Source organism: Anthonomus grandis, chromosome 16, assembly GCF_022605725.1.
Source record: "Anthonomus grandis grandis chromosome 16, icAntGran1.3, whole genome shotgun sequence".
NCBI classification, from domain to species: Eukaryota; Metazoa; Arthropoda; class Insecta; order Coleoptera; family Curculionidae; genus Anthonomus; species Anthonomus grandis.
The window spans coordinates 14,231,370-14,247,624 of NC_065561.1; the positions used below are offsets into that span (position 1 = coordinate 14,231,370).

Consider the following 16,255-nt stretch of genomic DNA (forward strand, 5'->3'; position numbering starts at 1 on the left):
GGCAGATGTCAACGTGCTTCAGTACATTTTTCTAACAATCCAAAGTCACTAATAACGATCTCAGAACCGACAGAATAACTAGGCAGGTACAAGATATGGTAATATGCCAAGTGTGCCATTTCTTTATAGGTTCATTCTTAGTATCTCTTGGCATTTCTACAGTAAGATGTGGCACCACGGCCTGATTAAAACACTTTTTAACAACTCGATTTCGAGTAGGTATCAGACCGAACTGGTTTACTGCTCTATAATTGTTTAATTAATTAGGCATGACGTGAATTTAAAAAAAACACATATATTTTATATGTTAAATATTTTTATTATATATTTTTGTTAAAATATTAAAATGTTGATTAAACATGCTTACATTAAACTTGATTACCGTTTATATATTTGCGTAACAGTCAATAGAGTGCGCATATTAAATATAACTTGTGCAACTTTCCTGTAATTATACTTCTACTGCTCTTAATAATTCAGTTCTCGATAACATTAATATCACTCACGTTCTTAGAGCGTTCTAAAAAAATCTAATGTCATATATACATACATAAACAATTAAAAAATATTTCCATTATTTTATGGTGTCTACTTTTGGATAAAAATAGTTCAAAAATCAGTTTTTTTAGTCTGCTGTTAAATGAGCTTCATTTTTCCTTACAAAAGGTGTAAGATAATATATAATGATAAACTCTTATAATTAATATATATAATATGTAGGTTGGAGTAATAGTTTTCGTTGATATATAAGGTAATTGATTCGGAATATATAATTAATTGAACAAGTTAGAACAATATAGCTAAGTAAGAAGGAAAGGGATAGAAAGTGGAAAAACATTCTTAGTTTAGTGAAAGAATGTGTAAATTTAAAGATCCCTTTCTAATAAATTTAGGATACTTCGGGTTTTCTTTCAAGCCATCGGTTCATATTTAGCTTTATTAATGATGCTTGCCAAGCAGCAAGAGAGGGCGACTCCAAGTAGTGGAAAGAAAGCGATTCCTACCGCTGCGCCAGCTACTATTCCAATGTTGGCATCGAGAAAGTCAATTACCTTTTCATAGCATCCCTAGAAAAAAAGAGAAAATTTGAGTAAACACTTCTAAATATTATTGTATTTATAAATCCAATCGTACAAAGCTTATTTACAACGTACATTGGAAGGACAAAGAACGTAGATGATATATATAATAAGTTTCGTAAAAACTAACAGATATAAGCTCTTACCACAGCTCTATCTAATTCTTCTCTAATGCTTCTCTTACATAGGTAATAAATAGACATTAGGTAATAAATAGTACCCGGATTCAGATAAGATTTTTTATAGAAAGCATGATTTAACCTAGGACAGTCAGATTCATACAAATTAATGACGTAATGCAATACCACATGTCCTCATGCCCAAGAAATTCCTCGAGTTTAACCTATTACATTTATCACAGACATTGTATATTGAACTATATAAGAGAAACTGGAAAAGATACTATGACTTGATCCAATAATGAATACTTAGTTATCATTTTGCCAAACCACAAATATGGCTAGTACTTTATTAAATATTTTTTTAATCAGCATTCTATGCTGCAACCGCCGCTAAGCTACTGTACAGTAGTATGGTCCGATTTACATGCCTGGAAATACTAACACTTCTTTCTCCACCACTATGACCTTTTTAATATATAATGAATAATACCTTCGTTCACAATGAGGTCCTCAGATCATGGTCAATAGTCTTAGTTGTAAGCTCTGCTTGAATCCAATTATCGATTATGCTCGCGACGTTTAATATAGCTGAGCAATTAGTTCTTTCTAAAAGGTGCTAGAAACCTTAAGCGATACATACAGCCAAAACCACACATCACGGCTGACTATGTCACTTGACATATTAAAATAACAGTCAGACAGATCTAATTATTACCACTGTCTGAATCTGTCTACCGATGCTGCTTGCCACGTTTATCTATAGCTGATTAGCCACTAAGTTATTCCTAAAAGGTGCTACAAGCTTCAAGCAACAATTACAACCAAGACCGCACATCAGGCATGACCTTGTAAATAAGATAAGACACTCACAACTTGGCGCTTAAACATCTGCCTGATAGCGAGATGAACTTACTGGAATTTTTAACGCAGTGTTTCTATACACTCACTTCCTATCCCAATGGAAGTCCTAAGCTTAAACCGTCAGGGTCAATCAGTCAACTATGAGAAAAGTCGTAGAAACACTAATCCTAAGAGACCTAGAAGACACCACTGAAAGACTCCCAGAAAGTGTGGATTATGAAAGAAATACTCCATAGTGCATCAGATCACCAGACTTTACTATCACATCTTCTTCAATGCCGTATTTAATGAAGGTTGCCAATCATATTGGAAAAGTCATGTCTATCTTGTGCCGTTCTAAGGACTTGCTTGAAATTCATCTTTCGTAACTCTCTCCATCCAAGGAATCCTCAGCATTCGTTTGTAGCACCAGATTTCAGACGCCTCTAATCTATTCATCATGCCCGCTTTTAACTTCTATGACTTAAGGTCGTATAACAGGATTCACTAGACGTAACACCTCACCAGTCTCAGGTCAAAGTATGAATCAGAGAGGAGTCACTTGTATCGCATAAATCCTTGGCACGCATGCTCAATTCTATTATCATCCTTATTTAATTATCTGAGTTTGTGTCTTTCAATCCAGAAACCCAAATATTGAAAATGATTTACCATTTCTAGGACTCGGTTTACAATGGAATCGGGATATAACATTGTCTTTGTTTTCTTAATGTTGATTTTTATTCCATGGTGTCAGCATACTCTTTGAACGCTATCAATAATATTCTGAAGCCAAACGTCTGTGTCTGCCATTATTACTTTATCATCAGCATCTTATGCTGTTTTCGGTTTCCCTATTTACTTTAATTCCATCTTAAATATTCTCTAGTGCGGAATTGAACAACTCCTTCAAAAAAACATTAAGAAGGACCGGTGACAACATGCATCCATGACATTTACAAATCTCTATTTCTGCAGATGTAGTATTATTTGTTCTTATTTTTGCTATTTGATACCAATACAGTTCCTTATTAACTGGATCTCCTTTCTATAAATGCCCACGTTGACAAGGGAGCTTAGGAGGCCCGCATGTACAACTCTGTCAAATGCCATGTTAAAGTCAACAAAGTATATGTATAGACTCTTTTGCTGGTCCTTGGATTTCTGAGCCAGAAATTGCTCATGACTCTCCTAAATCCAAACTATTCTTTCGAGATTACACGTTTGTATCTCTTCTAGATTCGATTGTGGACAATTCTGAAAATGATCTTTAGGGCATTGCTCATTAAACTATTCAACCTAAAGTTATTGCATTGACGAGGATTCTGCTTCTTGGGAATGAATGTAGACTCTAGCTATTTTGTTGGAATGTTACCAAAGTTATATAGTTATTGTTCTTCAGTTAATTAACAGTATATTCAAGTTCACATTTAATTGTGGTAGGACCGTCGTTATTTCTGCTAGTAGATGGCATTTCTCAGTAGGCACAAAAGTCTGAAATGTAATTTTCCCATATGACTATTTCCTTGGTGCTTCTTGGTACTTATTATAACCACTTAGTATTACAGTCTATATGATGCTTGTTGCTTATTTGCCCGAGATATTTCCTTTATTTTTTTGTACAGGTTGAAACTACATGTTTTTGCTTGCAAGTCTTCCAGTTCCTCACACCATTCCCCTCAGTAAGTCCTCTTTCGCATTTCTGATTTTTCGCTAAATCATTTTATGGATGCATCTATATTCCATTGGGTTTCTGTTTTTGCGTATTCGTCGCTTAGTTATTGGCTCCAGAATTTTTCTGGTCCTGCCTTACTTCTTTAAATTGATCTCTGATTTAAGGTGTTCAGTTGCGACCTGCTTTAATATATTACATTTATCACATATTAAGGGAGGCAAACCATCCCTCCTTCCCTCTTGCAATAAGTAAGAGGAAATAACTTCCTCATCTCTCTCTTCCGGACTCACTACTTAAATAAGACATTTATTCTACGCTGAATACAAGTAGTGTATTTTATTTATTAATGAAACACAGCATATAACTTATAACTCATTACCACTACTTCAAGCTCAACTCTAAGCCCTTAGTGTATAACAGGATGTTCAAATGTGGCTTTTTATATGCTTAACGTGACGTCTGTTTTACCATGGATATCTGCTGGCTGTTCGTAAACGCCATTTTGATTATAGAACCTTAGCTACATGTTTTACGTGTCGAGCCTTATAATTGTCTTTGTTGCACTTATATCTAGCAGATATTTTTCCAAATGTCCAAAGTATCCACGTGCTATTCTTGACTAATACGCAACTTCCAGGTACCTGATAAGACTGGTCGACTCCGTCTTGCAGAACAGAAGTTTCTGCATTTCCACTAGTAAATACTTATCCATACTCTTCCAAATCCTAGCAGAAATGCCATAAGATTCATGTTTCACTCTTGATGTCTCACCCCCCCATAAAGAAGATGATAATTAGATATTCGAATTTGCCGATGATACATCCATTACAATATCAGCTTCAAGGAGACTCACTTAACTATCTTAACTAGTTAATGACATATATGAGCCAATGCAGGTCAATCCTCGGAAGACTTAAGAGAATATGCTTACTAGGAATCGCAAATGAATTGCAATAGATAGTCTGAATGAGTCAAGCATATCAAGCAACACCCTGGCACCAAAAGAGCAATTACATCAATCTGAAATATATTTCCAGCAAGACGGTGCTTCTCCTCACTATGTTCTTCCCATTCGGCAATGGCTAGACAACGAGTTTCCAGATAAATGGATAGAGCGAAGGAGGCCTATAGAATGGCCTGCTAGATCTCCAGATATAACGCCGTTAGACTTTTTTCTATGGGGTCATTTGAAATCTATTGTGTTTACTCCCCAACCTGAAAGTTTGGATGAACTTCGTCAACGCATCATCCACAGCGGCCATGATATCCCACAACATGTTTTTGAAAATGTCTAGCTTCTCTAAATAAAATATTCGAGGAATACAATGTTGGTTTGTTAAACATTACCTTCAGAACATATTTTTGGGTAATCATAAGAGGTTTCAGGATGGTCTTACTTGTTCCGCCCCATGCTGTTATGCAATAGTTTATAATTGATTCAACCAGAGCTTGATAAATGGTCGTAAGGATTTTTTTTTTGCATAAATTATCTTAATTGACGAAATTTATAAATAAGTTTCCGAACTCGAGTGAAAATATACTCAACATGGTGGTGCCACTTTAGATTTTCATCCAAAATAATACCTAAATATTTAACTCTGGTCTGCCTTTTTACTTGATGGGTGCAAGAAAATTCAGTTATGCCACAGTCATTTTTATGTAATGTGATCTCTTTTAATGTGCTAGATGTTCTTGAATCAATAGAAAAGCATAAAAAGCTTGACTTTTCTGAGTTTAGTGTTAAATAATTTAAACCAAGCCAAGTTTTGATTTTTTTCATGGAAGACTCCGCAACAGTCTTTACATCCTTCCAAGCCTTTTCCTTAATCATTATTGCGGTATCATCCGAAAAACACACCATGCCGACATTAGGTCACAATACCGGTCCAAGGACAGTTCTCTGAGGCACACCATATTCTACCAACCTAGGCAAACTGACACATCCATTTATTTTGGTGCTTTGTGTTCTTTGGTTATTGTTACTTTTAAACAGGTTGTAAGGGATCCCTCAAATCCCAATATGTTCCAGTTTTTCTAGCAGAATATCATGTGTCACAGTGTCGAACGCTTTGCTGAGGTCCAGAAATATTGCCATGCACCGCACGTCACAGTCGAGACACTTTCCTATCTGTTCTGTAATACAATTGACCGCATCTCCTGTACTTTTACTTTGTTTAAATCCAAATTGAAATTTTGACAAAAAATAATTTGTTTTTTAAACTCGTTAAGTCTAAGTTTCATGTACTTAAGATTACTGGTTAAAGCTATGGGTGAGTCTATAATTACTAATAATTGTTTTATCTCCCGATTTATGCAACGAGGTAATAGATTCTAGTCTTTTAATCTAAGGGTTAGATCAATCAACAGAGATTCTCTTGTAGATTATATTTTATGTGTGATGTGAGTGATTTGCTTGACTTTAATTGGAAAAATACTAACCTGAGTATAAATTTCATCCTTTTCCAATTCTGTATTGCATCCGTCCTTAATGCAACACGAGGGTGGAATTGGTAGGGCGTGTGGGAGATCTAACCAGTCACGTGCTCTATGGTTACCGCAACAATGCAACTATTATAAAAAGAAACAATATTGTCATTAATAACTTATATAATAAAGCTAACTTATCACTTACGGTTTTTTGTATCAAATCCAAATCGGAAGACACTTGACTGTTACTATCATTATGATAGTTCATCATAGCCCTAGTGAGCCCTTTGTCAAAACCATCGGTAAGTTTAGCACGGTAAGCGAAGATTGATACTCCGGCTCCCAATTCTAGTACGAAAACTATGGCCAGAAAGGCGCCATACTGAAATAAATTAAAAACCAGTTATTAATATTTAAAAAAAAATAACAATACTATAGTGTAAAAGAACAATGAACTCTCCCATCAGCCTTCAGTTCAGGTGAGAGCAGAACGATAATTAAGAAAAAGATGAGGCTACCGTTCGTCATTATAAAGAGTCGTCCATGCGAAAAGGAATCGCATGGAACGCTGCCATTTCACGATGTATTAAAATGCTAAACAGTCACCATTTAGATTGTTTATGGTGATTTTAGATCTAGAAAACTGATTTATTATGCTTGGGAAATTATTATGTCGGTCAATTTTTGTTGCATTTTATTAAGCTTTTGGCAATTAAAGATGCAAAATTAACAGCAGATTTACTATAAAAAAATATAAAGATCAGCAGTATGTAGTGATTCTTAAATTGATAAGAAATGATTGACTAGGAATAAATTAGAAGAATCATAACTTAACATTTTTTAAATGAAGCGACAAACATAGAATATTATAAACATATACTGTTTCTTCATCGATACACACCTATATATTATCCTGAACAGTTTCATTCTAATAACTAAACATCTTGGAAGGTGCCACATTGTTTTCATCTTTTTAAGTTTTTTAGAAATGCACTTTCCTTGCATCTAAAGTTAATTTAACTCAAGCTCATTAAAGGTGTATATCCTCTGACCGAGAAATAAAGGTTTTAAATATCTATGGTACAAAAGTGATTAAATATTAGGCACAAAGAAAAAGGTGGCATAATTTTATAAAAGGTAAAAACACAAAATCTACAGCAACACAAAAACATTTAATAAAATGACAAAGGTTACATGTTTCGATCGACTAGAGCATCATGTAACCTTTATCATTACAAACATGTAACCTTTTTCATTTTATTAAATGTTTTTGTGATGCTGTAGATTTTGTGCTTTTACCTTTTATAAAATTGTATGACCAGCATCTTTGGGATAATGGATGAATTTTTCGAGTTTAAGGTTGCCACCTAGCCATTTTAATTAATTCAGAAGCATATCTGACTGAATTGTTGGAATAAAATTTCCAAAAATTTAAAATTTAATTAAAAAATTAAAATCCCTAATCAAAACAACTTGTTAGATAACTATCTGTCACCTAATCCTGAATATTTATATTTCTTATTTAATTTTCAATGAATATCATTTTCTAATACCTGTCAATTACATGCGAGTGATGGAAATATTTTTGTATAAAGAAGTTGTTGAATATTCAAATATTTTACAAACGCATGGTCCAAATAATCAAATCAATAATCCTACAAGGGTGATTGAAGATCGACGAGGAATTTAATAATTTATCAGAAGTAGATGCTATATCAGACCACTATCCTAAAGTAGTAAATATTCATCTAACCGAAAAACGTCAATTACAACATATTAAATAATATTTATGCTGTTTGTCAACATCATTAAAAAACATGTTGGTTATGTTACGGACACAAAACAAATAAGAGTAAGCTAGGTAAAATAAAACCATAAATAACGCAAGATACGCAATAGAAATGATATAAACATAAATATATAACATAAATACATAATAAAAACGTAACGTAAAACGAATACGTAAAAGAAATGGTAAATGAGTTTTAATTTCTATGTTATTTAGACCGACAACTGAAAATGAAATAATAGAACAAATAAAAAATCGCAAAAATAACTCTGCTCATGGTAAATCAAAGAAGAACAACAAAAAGTGTCGATCTAGGAGCATCATCAGACCTAAAAAAATATTGTAAACAAACCAGATAAAATTACAAAAAGACCTTCAAGTAAAACAAAAATGTATACCTCAAGAAGGTTAAAAACACGCCCGACTGGGTCAAATATACACACACACTGAACGGTAAAATATAAGTTTAAAAAACTGACGTCACAAATATATAAAAAACAATAACATAGAACTGGAATACAAAAATATAATAAAAAAAGTAAAAAGGAACTATCGAGATTTGAACCTACAACCTTGCAGCAAGACTGTTACCGTTTGCTGCGTTGACCGCTAGGTCACACCGTTCATGCCATAGCTTGAAAAGAAAGGAGGGAATGTTATTAAAAATGAGTCCTAGCTCAAAATTGAACACGTCGTTAACGCAAGTTAAAACTGGACTCTTCTTCACTCTTGTAATCTCTAGCTTCTCTAGAAGATCCAGCTTTTTGCCCTTCTGGCAGTCATAAACCACTGCCACATTATTGGGTCAGGAAAAATTATGACCTGTTGACAATAAATGATTGGCAAATGCTGACTCGGTCTTGACAATATCGGTGGCTTTAAACTTGTTCACCAGACCTAGATGTTCTTGTACCCTTGTTGAAATTTTCCTCCCGGACTGTCCCACATAAATCGTAGGGCAATCGGCACAATGCAAACTATAAACTCCCGATTTCGAAAGCGGATCTGGCTTATCCAATGGTTTAACCAGATTTCGCTTCACGGAATTATAGAAGTCCTAAAAGCGATTGAGATGTTAAAAGGTTTAAAGAATTTCGCCACATCTAAAATTTTTATTATTACGTTCCCTTTCCTCCTGATGTACAATGTGGTACGAAAGTTTGTACTTTGGATAATTTGGATATTGGATAAATTGGATAATATTATCCGTAGTGGATGGTTTTCTGTTCACTTCAAAAGTTATTCCATTGTTGTACCTACTCAGAAGTAAATCCAAAAATGGTAAAGTCTTATTAACTTCTTTTTCTAAAGTAAAAATTGTGTTACTATGAAGAGAATTTACGAAATTCAAAAATCCCGCCAAATCATCGTCGTTTCCTCTCCAGACTAGAAAAATGTCATCGATATACCTTTTGTATGTAATTATAAATTTAAAAAACTTACTAACCATGATTTGATTTTTTAAATGGCTCATAAATACTTTCCTTAAGAAAGGTGAAAGGCATGAGCTTATAGCGAGTCCTGCTGATTGCTTAAAAATTTAAAAAAGTTTTGTTCCAAAACCAGCGATAAGAGACATACGAGGTTGTCTATAACTAACTTAGGGAGGTTGGTGGAGTTAAGCAATTCTTCAACTAACGTTAAACATTCTGAGGCGGGTATGCTGGGAAAGAGATTATTTACGTCCAGGGAAATCAAAATAGCATTATCGGGTATATTTATATTTTTTACAAAATTGGCAAATTCTATTGAATTTTTGATCGAAAATTCATTCAAGAAACTACTGGTCTCATAGGAATACCTTCTTTATGTATTTTTGGTAAGCCGTACAGTGAGGGGGTTCTAGGGTTCATAGGGTATAGGCTGGCTTTATTGGACTCGAAATACTCTAAAGTTATGAGGCAACGGTCTAGACAGTTCTTAAATTTGTTAAAAAAGCTAGGAGTGGGATCTTTATTTATCGAAACAAAATCATCGCCAGATAGAAATTCCGAAACTTTATCCACATAATCAGCCTTATTCATGACTACCAGATAAGTGCCTTTGTCTGCCTTAGTCTATTAAGAGATTGTGTGTTTGAATTTTATTTTTAAGGGAATTTAAATGTCTTTTGTTAAAGTTATGCGGTGTTCTATTTATCCCTTCTGAATTAAGAAAATTTATAATTCTGGCTCTATGTTTTTATTAGGTATATTGTTAGATTGAAGTATATTCTCAGCCTCCACTGCTAGGATTTCTTTAACATTTTTATTTATATTTTGGGTAAAATTAAATTTTAAGTTAAGGTTAAGGATATTTTCTTCCTCTTTGGTGAAAGATACATTAGTGAGGTTAAGAAAGCGTTTATGAAAAGAAAGCAGTTCTTACCCGGCCCCTCCTGTTCTTCCAAGTTTACCGTTGATCTAAGATTTTTTGATGTTACCAACATTTTCAGTTTCCTACTTAGTCTATTATAAGTATTTCTACCAAATATTTCTATGTTATCTCTACACTTGTAATCAAAAGAAGAAAACTCTATAAAGGATAACCTGAGAGTCAAAGTAAAATATAGGTATTTCAGCTTAGAGTTAACTACATTAAAGAAGTATTTATGAGCCATTAAGAAATCAAATTATGGTTAGTAAGTTTTTTAAATTTATAATTACATACAAAAGGTACGTCGATGACATTTTTCTAGTCTGGAGAGGAAACGACGATGATTTCGCGGGATTTTTGAATTTCGTAAATTCTCTTCATAGTAACATAATTTTTACTTTGGAAAAAGAAGTTAATAAGACTTTACCATTTTTGAATTTACTTCTGACTAGGTACAACAATGAAATAACTTTTGAAGTGTACAAAAAACCATCCTTTACGGATAATATTATCCAATTTAATTACCTTCCTCCTGGCCAACACAAGTTTGCTGCTCTTAACTCATTCTTCTATAGATTATTTAGTTTACCTCTCTCCAAAAATTTTTTTAAAAAAAGAGTACAATATAAAACATCTATTGCAATCAACAATAACTTCCCTCTATCAAGTTTCAAAAAACGATATTTTAAGTTTTTTAATAAGTACAAACTTTCGTACCACATTGTACATCAGAAGGAAAGGGATGTAATAATACAAATTTTAGATGTTTAACTTACTTTGGAGATATTTCCCAGGGGGTGGCGAAATTCTTTAAACCTTTTAACATCTCAATCGTTTTGAAGACTTCTAATTCCGTAAAGCGAAATCTGGTTAAACCATTGGATAAGCCAGATCCGCTTTCGAAATCGGGAGTTTATAGTTTGCCTTGTGCCGATTGCCCTACGATTTATGTGGGATAGTCCGGCAGAAAAATTTTAACAAGGGTACAAGAACATCTAGGTCTGCTGAACAAGTTTAAAGCCATCGATATTGTCGAGACCAAGTCAGCGTTTGCCAATCATTTATTGTCAACAGGTCATAATTTTTCCTACCCCAATAATGTGGCAGTGGTTCATGACTGCCAGAAGGGCAAAAAGCTGGATCTTCTAGAGAAGCTAGAGATTACAAGAGTGAAGAAGAGTCCAGTTTTAACTTGCGTTAACAACGTGTTTAATTTTGAGCTGGGATTCATTTTTAATAACATCTTGTAGTCCCTTCTTTTCTTTTCAAGCTATCGCATGAACGATAGCTAGCGGTCAACGCAGCAAACGGTAACAGTCTTGCTGCAAGGTTGTAGGTTCAAATCTCGATAGTTCCTCTTTACTTTTTTTATTATTTTCTTGTATTCAAGTTCTATGTTATTGTTTTTTATATATTTGTGACGTCAGATTTTTAAACTTATATTTTACCGTTCAGTGTGTGTGTATATTTGACCCAGTCGGTCGTGTTTTTAACCTTCTTGAGGTATACTTTTTTGTTTTACTTTAAGGTCTTTTTGTAATTTTATTTGGTTTGTTTACATTATTTTTTAGGTCTGATGATGCTCTTAGGAGCAAAAAACGTGTCACCACTCTAACAAATTAAAGAATTTTTTGAAACTTTGTGTTGTTCCCCTTTGATTTATTTATATCAGGGTCTCTTTGAGAATATGGACGACTTCTTTCAATCTGCCCATGGTACCGACGAAATTACTGTTCTTGCATTAAAATACAATGATTTGTATCTGCTAAAGCCTTTAAAGTAGTTAATAAATCTTATTTTTAAAACGAAGAAATTTCCATTTTGCTTACAAAATATCTCTTATTTATAAATTTGAAGACAAAAACTTTCCAGTAATTATCGGCCAATATAACTAGCCAGCGATCTTTCTAAATTAATTGGGAAGTGTATACAAACTAGATTAAAATGAGTTTCTTTAGAAGAACAACATAATCTCAAAGCAAGTATATAGATTTAAAGATAATTACAGTTGCATATTTCTTGCTTTAAGTAAATCATTTGACACCGTAACACATTTTGCTTGACAAACTGTACAAAATAGGAATCGACGCATTGGCAATAGGCTGTTTGATTCCTATCTAAGCAGCACAACTCGAAGACTAAAACTTAATAATACATTGAGGGAGTCTTGAAAACACAACGTAGAAATTGCCATAAGAATTATTAAGAACTTATTTGATTTTAATTATTTGACAATAAATCCAACTTTGTCTGCTTTCCGGTCATAAGGCGCAAATCTAGTTTTCAACCTGACTGTACATGAAGATCTATGGTTGGACCATGCTTATTGTAAATGCAAGTTAAAAATAACAAAAATAAATTAAATCAGATATCTTGGAGTTACAATTGAATCAAATTTTAATTTAAACTCACACATATAATATGTAATAACCAAAATTAGAAAACGTATTCATAAAATACTATAGCACGTATATATACCAGCTAAGACAGTTTAGAAACTATAAATTAATAAAACTCTATCTTTGATTTTCACTCAAGAGTATGCCTTGAAAATTGTTTTAAGAAAATCTATGTTTTACTCTTCTCAAGCTGTTTGCTATATTTAACTTATTAGGTAAAGTTCCCAGTATTACACATAATATATTCCAATAAATTCAAAGATACATAAAATGATTAAAATATATATTTTTTTTAAGTAAAGAAAATGTAAAAATATAAATGTTACCTTAAATATTTGTTAATAAGTTTGTCATTTTAATCTTTTTTAGCCTAAATAAATAATAATTAATCGTAAAAATATAACTTACCACGTATAGTAACACAGGTTGCCCCTTAACAGTACAGCAGCACGCGAGAGTACCAATTAATATTATCAGCGTACCAGTACCTATTAGGACGTATGGAGCAGTACCACTGAACTCGGTACTCATTTCCATATATTTATGCAGTTCAACTTCCATCCATATTCCAATAGATAAAATAGCAACTCCAGAAACCTGCGAAATGTATAAGAAAAAAAAAACATAAAAGAAAACGACGCAATTGCACCATATGGTTTGATGTAAGAAAGGTTATTTACTGAGGATCTTAATATTAAGATAGTCGAAAATAGAAAATCAATAGAAGTCTGTGCGTTTATAAAAATAGTTCGAGGAAATTGAAACAGGTGTTTAGGTTCAGGAAAGTGACCTTGAAGTAGATACTATTAAAAAATATTTTTTTTCTTAATTAATTAATGAAAGTACTAAGATACTTTTAGAATTTCAAGTCAATGACTTACCCAAAATATAACATTAAACACCATAAGGAAACTCTTCATGCAAGCCATAGCTGCGACGGTCTGCAGATGTTTTCCCATTTTTTTTTAAGGCTGTAGTTTTTTAACTTATTTAACACTAATAAAATCTTAATACACACACAACCGCAAATACCCACACGATTTAATAAAAAAAACTATCAAATAAGCTTATCAGAGCAATAATTGTCCTTGTAAGCAAGTGCTGATATGGGCTCTCCCGATATCCCGATGCCGCTCCAGGATTTATCACGTTTACATGACAGACATGCGCTCGAAAATCGATTTTTTGCTTATATATGCGTTTTAAAATAACATTTGTAGTTTTTGCAACACTCATGAATTTTATTGAGTTTGTTTAGTTTATTTAAAGAAACCATGCGATTTAAACTGCAAGTTTAGCATAATTTAAGTGTCGTTTAAACTGATTGTTGTTATATCGTTAAGCGGTCGTAATGTTAATATTCATTCGTTAGTATACAGTATACAGAGCGTTAAAGCAATGAGGAAAAAAGTATCGACTGTTGGAAATGAACCAAAGAACCTGTTGTTGTGTTGTTGCATATGTTACTTTGGTAATTAGTGTCAAATTAATATCTGATATTTGTGCGAATAGTAGAAGTCTAGGCTGCAGGGTATTAGTATATAGTATACCGTATGGTACTCTCGATGTTTTGCCCAACGTTCTCTAAATTAAACTGAACTAAACTGAATGATATGAAAAAGGCTGTAGAGCTAAAGATCAGTTACTTAAAGTCAAAGTCAAAAATGCTTTATTATTCAACATAAACAAGGCTTTACACCACTCTTAACTGGTAGTATTCAAAATATGATCATATATATGAAAAAAAGAAAAAAATTAAACAAACACTTATAAAACATGTGACAAAGAATAAAAATTCCGTGACAATCACAGTTGTCAGGGCCTAAATTCTTGAGAGGTCGTATTATGATACTTCAAGTTATTTTTATTTGATTTTAATATATGTACAGCATCTTTTCAGAATGTATCACAACAATAAACTTGTAAACAGTAAACCTTTAAACAGTAGCAAAACGATAAATATACTTACAGCAACTTGTGTATTGCTCACGTCAGGATTCGAGATCATTGATATGAGATGATATTATACTACATATCTAAAAAGTAAAAGGTACCTGTGAGCAAATATTTTACCCTACTTATTGTGATTGTTAAATAAAAGTAAAATACGTTTACACAAGGCCATTTCAGGTTTATAGCACCTGTACACAATACCATAAAACTATCAATAAGACTAACATCCTTCAAATTATAGACATCAGCAGACCTTGTTAAAGAGTTGTTCTCCAATCCAGGCAGAACAAAACCTGATGTCCAGCGTTAGGTATCGAGTTGATGGGCTAGTGCTAGCAAGCACTCTACAAAACAACACACTGATGTAATGGCCAATTACACAGTCTATAAAATAATCCCAGGTGCCACAACACTCTGGGTTGCACTAGTGCCACACACCTACTTACACTAGCTAGCGTTGTTTTACGTACCAAGGTATCAGGTCACTGCACCTAGCACGGAAGGATGCGCATTTAAATATTACTTTCTTTGTACTGATAATGATTTAAATAATGGGAAAAACATAAGGTAAAACAATGCTCAGTGAAAACTCTCACCTTTGTAATTTGATAGGTTTGATAGTTCAATAAAGGCACTAACCACAACACTAGAGACAAGTTACGGGAGAACAAGTGGGTACTGCTGCGCGACTGTTTTTGATTAAAATTTTGGTAAATCTGTCATCGCCAATGTTTTTGAGAACTTGTAAATACCAACATTCCCACACATTATAATTTTCTCCAAAGTGACCTTTTTACCCGCATAAAACTGGTAAGTGCTATTTCTGTTTATTTTGTTAACTCCGAAAAACCTCTTAAAATCATAAAATTTAAAGATTCTTACAGATCGTCCTTATTTTTACGTGTCAGCCCTTAACATTCCCATCGGTTATCGTTGCCCTTTTTATTAATTTTTGATGATCGACAAAAACCAGATAAAATATAATAATCTTGTCTTACACAGTCGCAGGTCTAAAATGAATTGTCATAGCACTCTAGCAAGTGTTAGTAATCTTGCAATGATTTACTTAACTGCAAACTGAAGAAATATTAGAAAAACTTTTAATTACAAGGAGTTACATTAGTGAAACGCTTTAACACTAAAGTAAATGGAAAAATTGGTGCATCTGCCATCCTACTTCTAACATTTAAAACTTTCTGAAAGAGTAAAAGTAGGATATCTAAATATTAAAGTTAGACTATTTATCCGAAGTCCTTTAGAGTGCTTTAAATGTAAGAAATTTGGTCATAGGTTAGACAAACATATCAACAAAATATAACAAATAAAAGCTGTAAGCATCAGTAAATAATTTTATAATTTTTAGTACGTCAATTAAATTGAAAATAGTCCAAAATAAAGCATAAAAAAAAGAATAAACACCTTGTAAAACAACTGAGCGCTTGGGCGACTCCAAAGTAGAGATGGTGATGTGTAATCCTGAAATAATAAAAGTAACCTGAGCACACTTATTCCCATAAAATTAATTAATATAAAAAATATTAAACAAAACTCTGTCAGAAATATAGAAAAATAAAACCCAACTTTTAAAAAAAAATAACTATTTTAATTACAATTTA

General features: G+C 32.9%; 1 protein-coding gene across 1 annotated transcript; it reads right to left on the reverse strand.

Moving 5' to 3' along the window:
* Positions 1-298: 298 nt before the first annotated feature.
* LOC126745486 (tetraspanin-7-like) lies at positions 299-13,951 on the reverse strand. Its single transcript, XM_050453348.1, has 5 exons — positions 13,568-13,951; positions 13,095-13,283; positions 6,349-6,525; positions 6,156-6,284; positions 299-1,067 (listed from the first exon to the last, which is right to left on the reverse strand). Exons 1-5 carry the CDS (start codon positions 13,643-13,645, stop codon positions 912-914), a joined length of 729 nt encoding a protein of 242 aa, XP_050309305.1. The 5' UTR covers positions 13,646-13,951; the 3' UTR covers positions 299-911.
* Between the last annotated feature and the right edge of the window lie 2,304 nt (positions 13,952-16,255).

What these genes read in the sequence shown, in the direction of transcription:
- LOC126745486 (XM_050453348.1), bottom strand. Translation starts at nt 13,645, where the DNA reads ATGGGAAAACATCTGCAGACCGTCGCAGCTATGGCTTGCATGAAGAGT. An exon ending in TGGATTTGATACAAAAAACC is followed by an intron (nt 6,285 to 6,348) that starts GTAAGTGATAAG and finishes TTTTTATAATAG; the next exon opens with TTGCATTGTTGCGGTAACCA. An exon ending in AGGATGAAATTTATACTCAG is followed by an intron (nt 1,068 to 6,155) that starts GTTAGTATTTTT and finishes CTTTTTTTCTAG; the next exon opens with GGATGCTATGAAAAGGTAAT.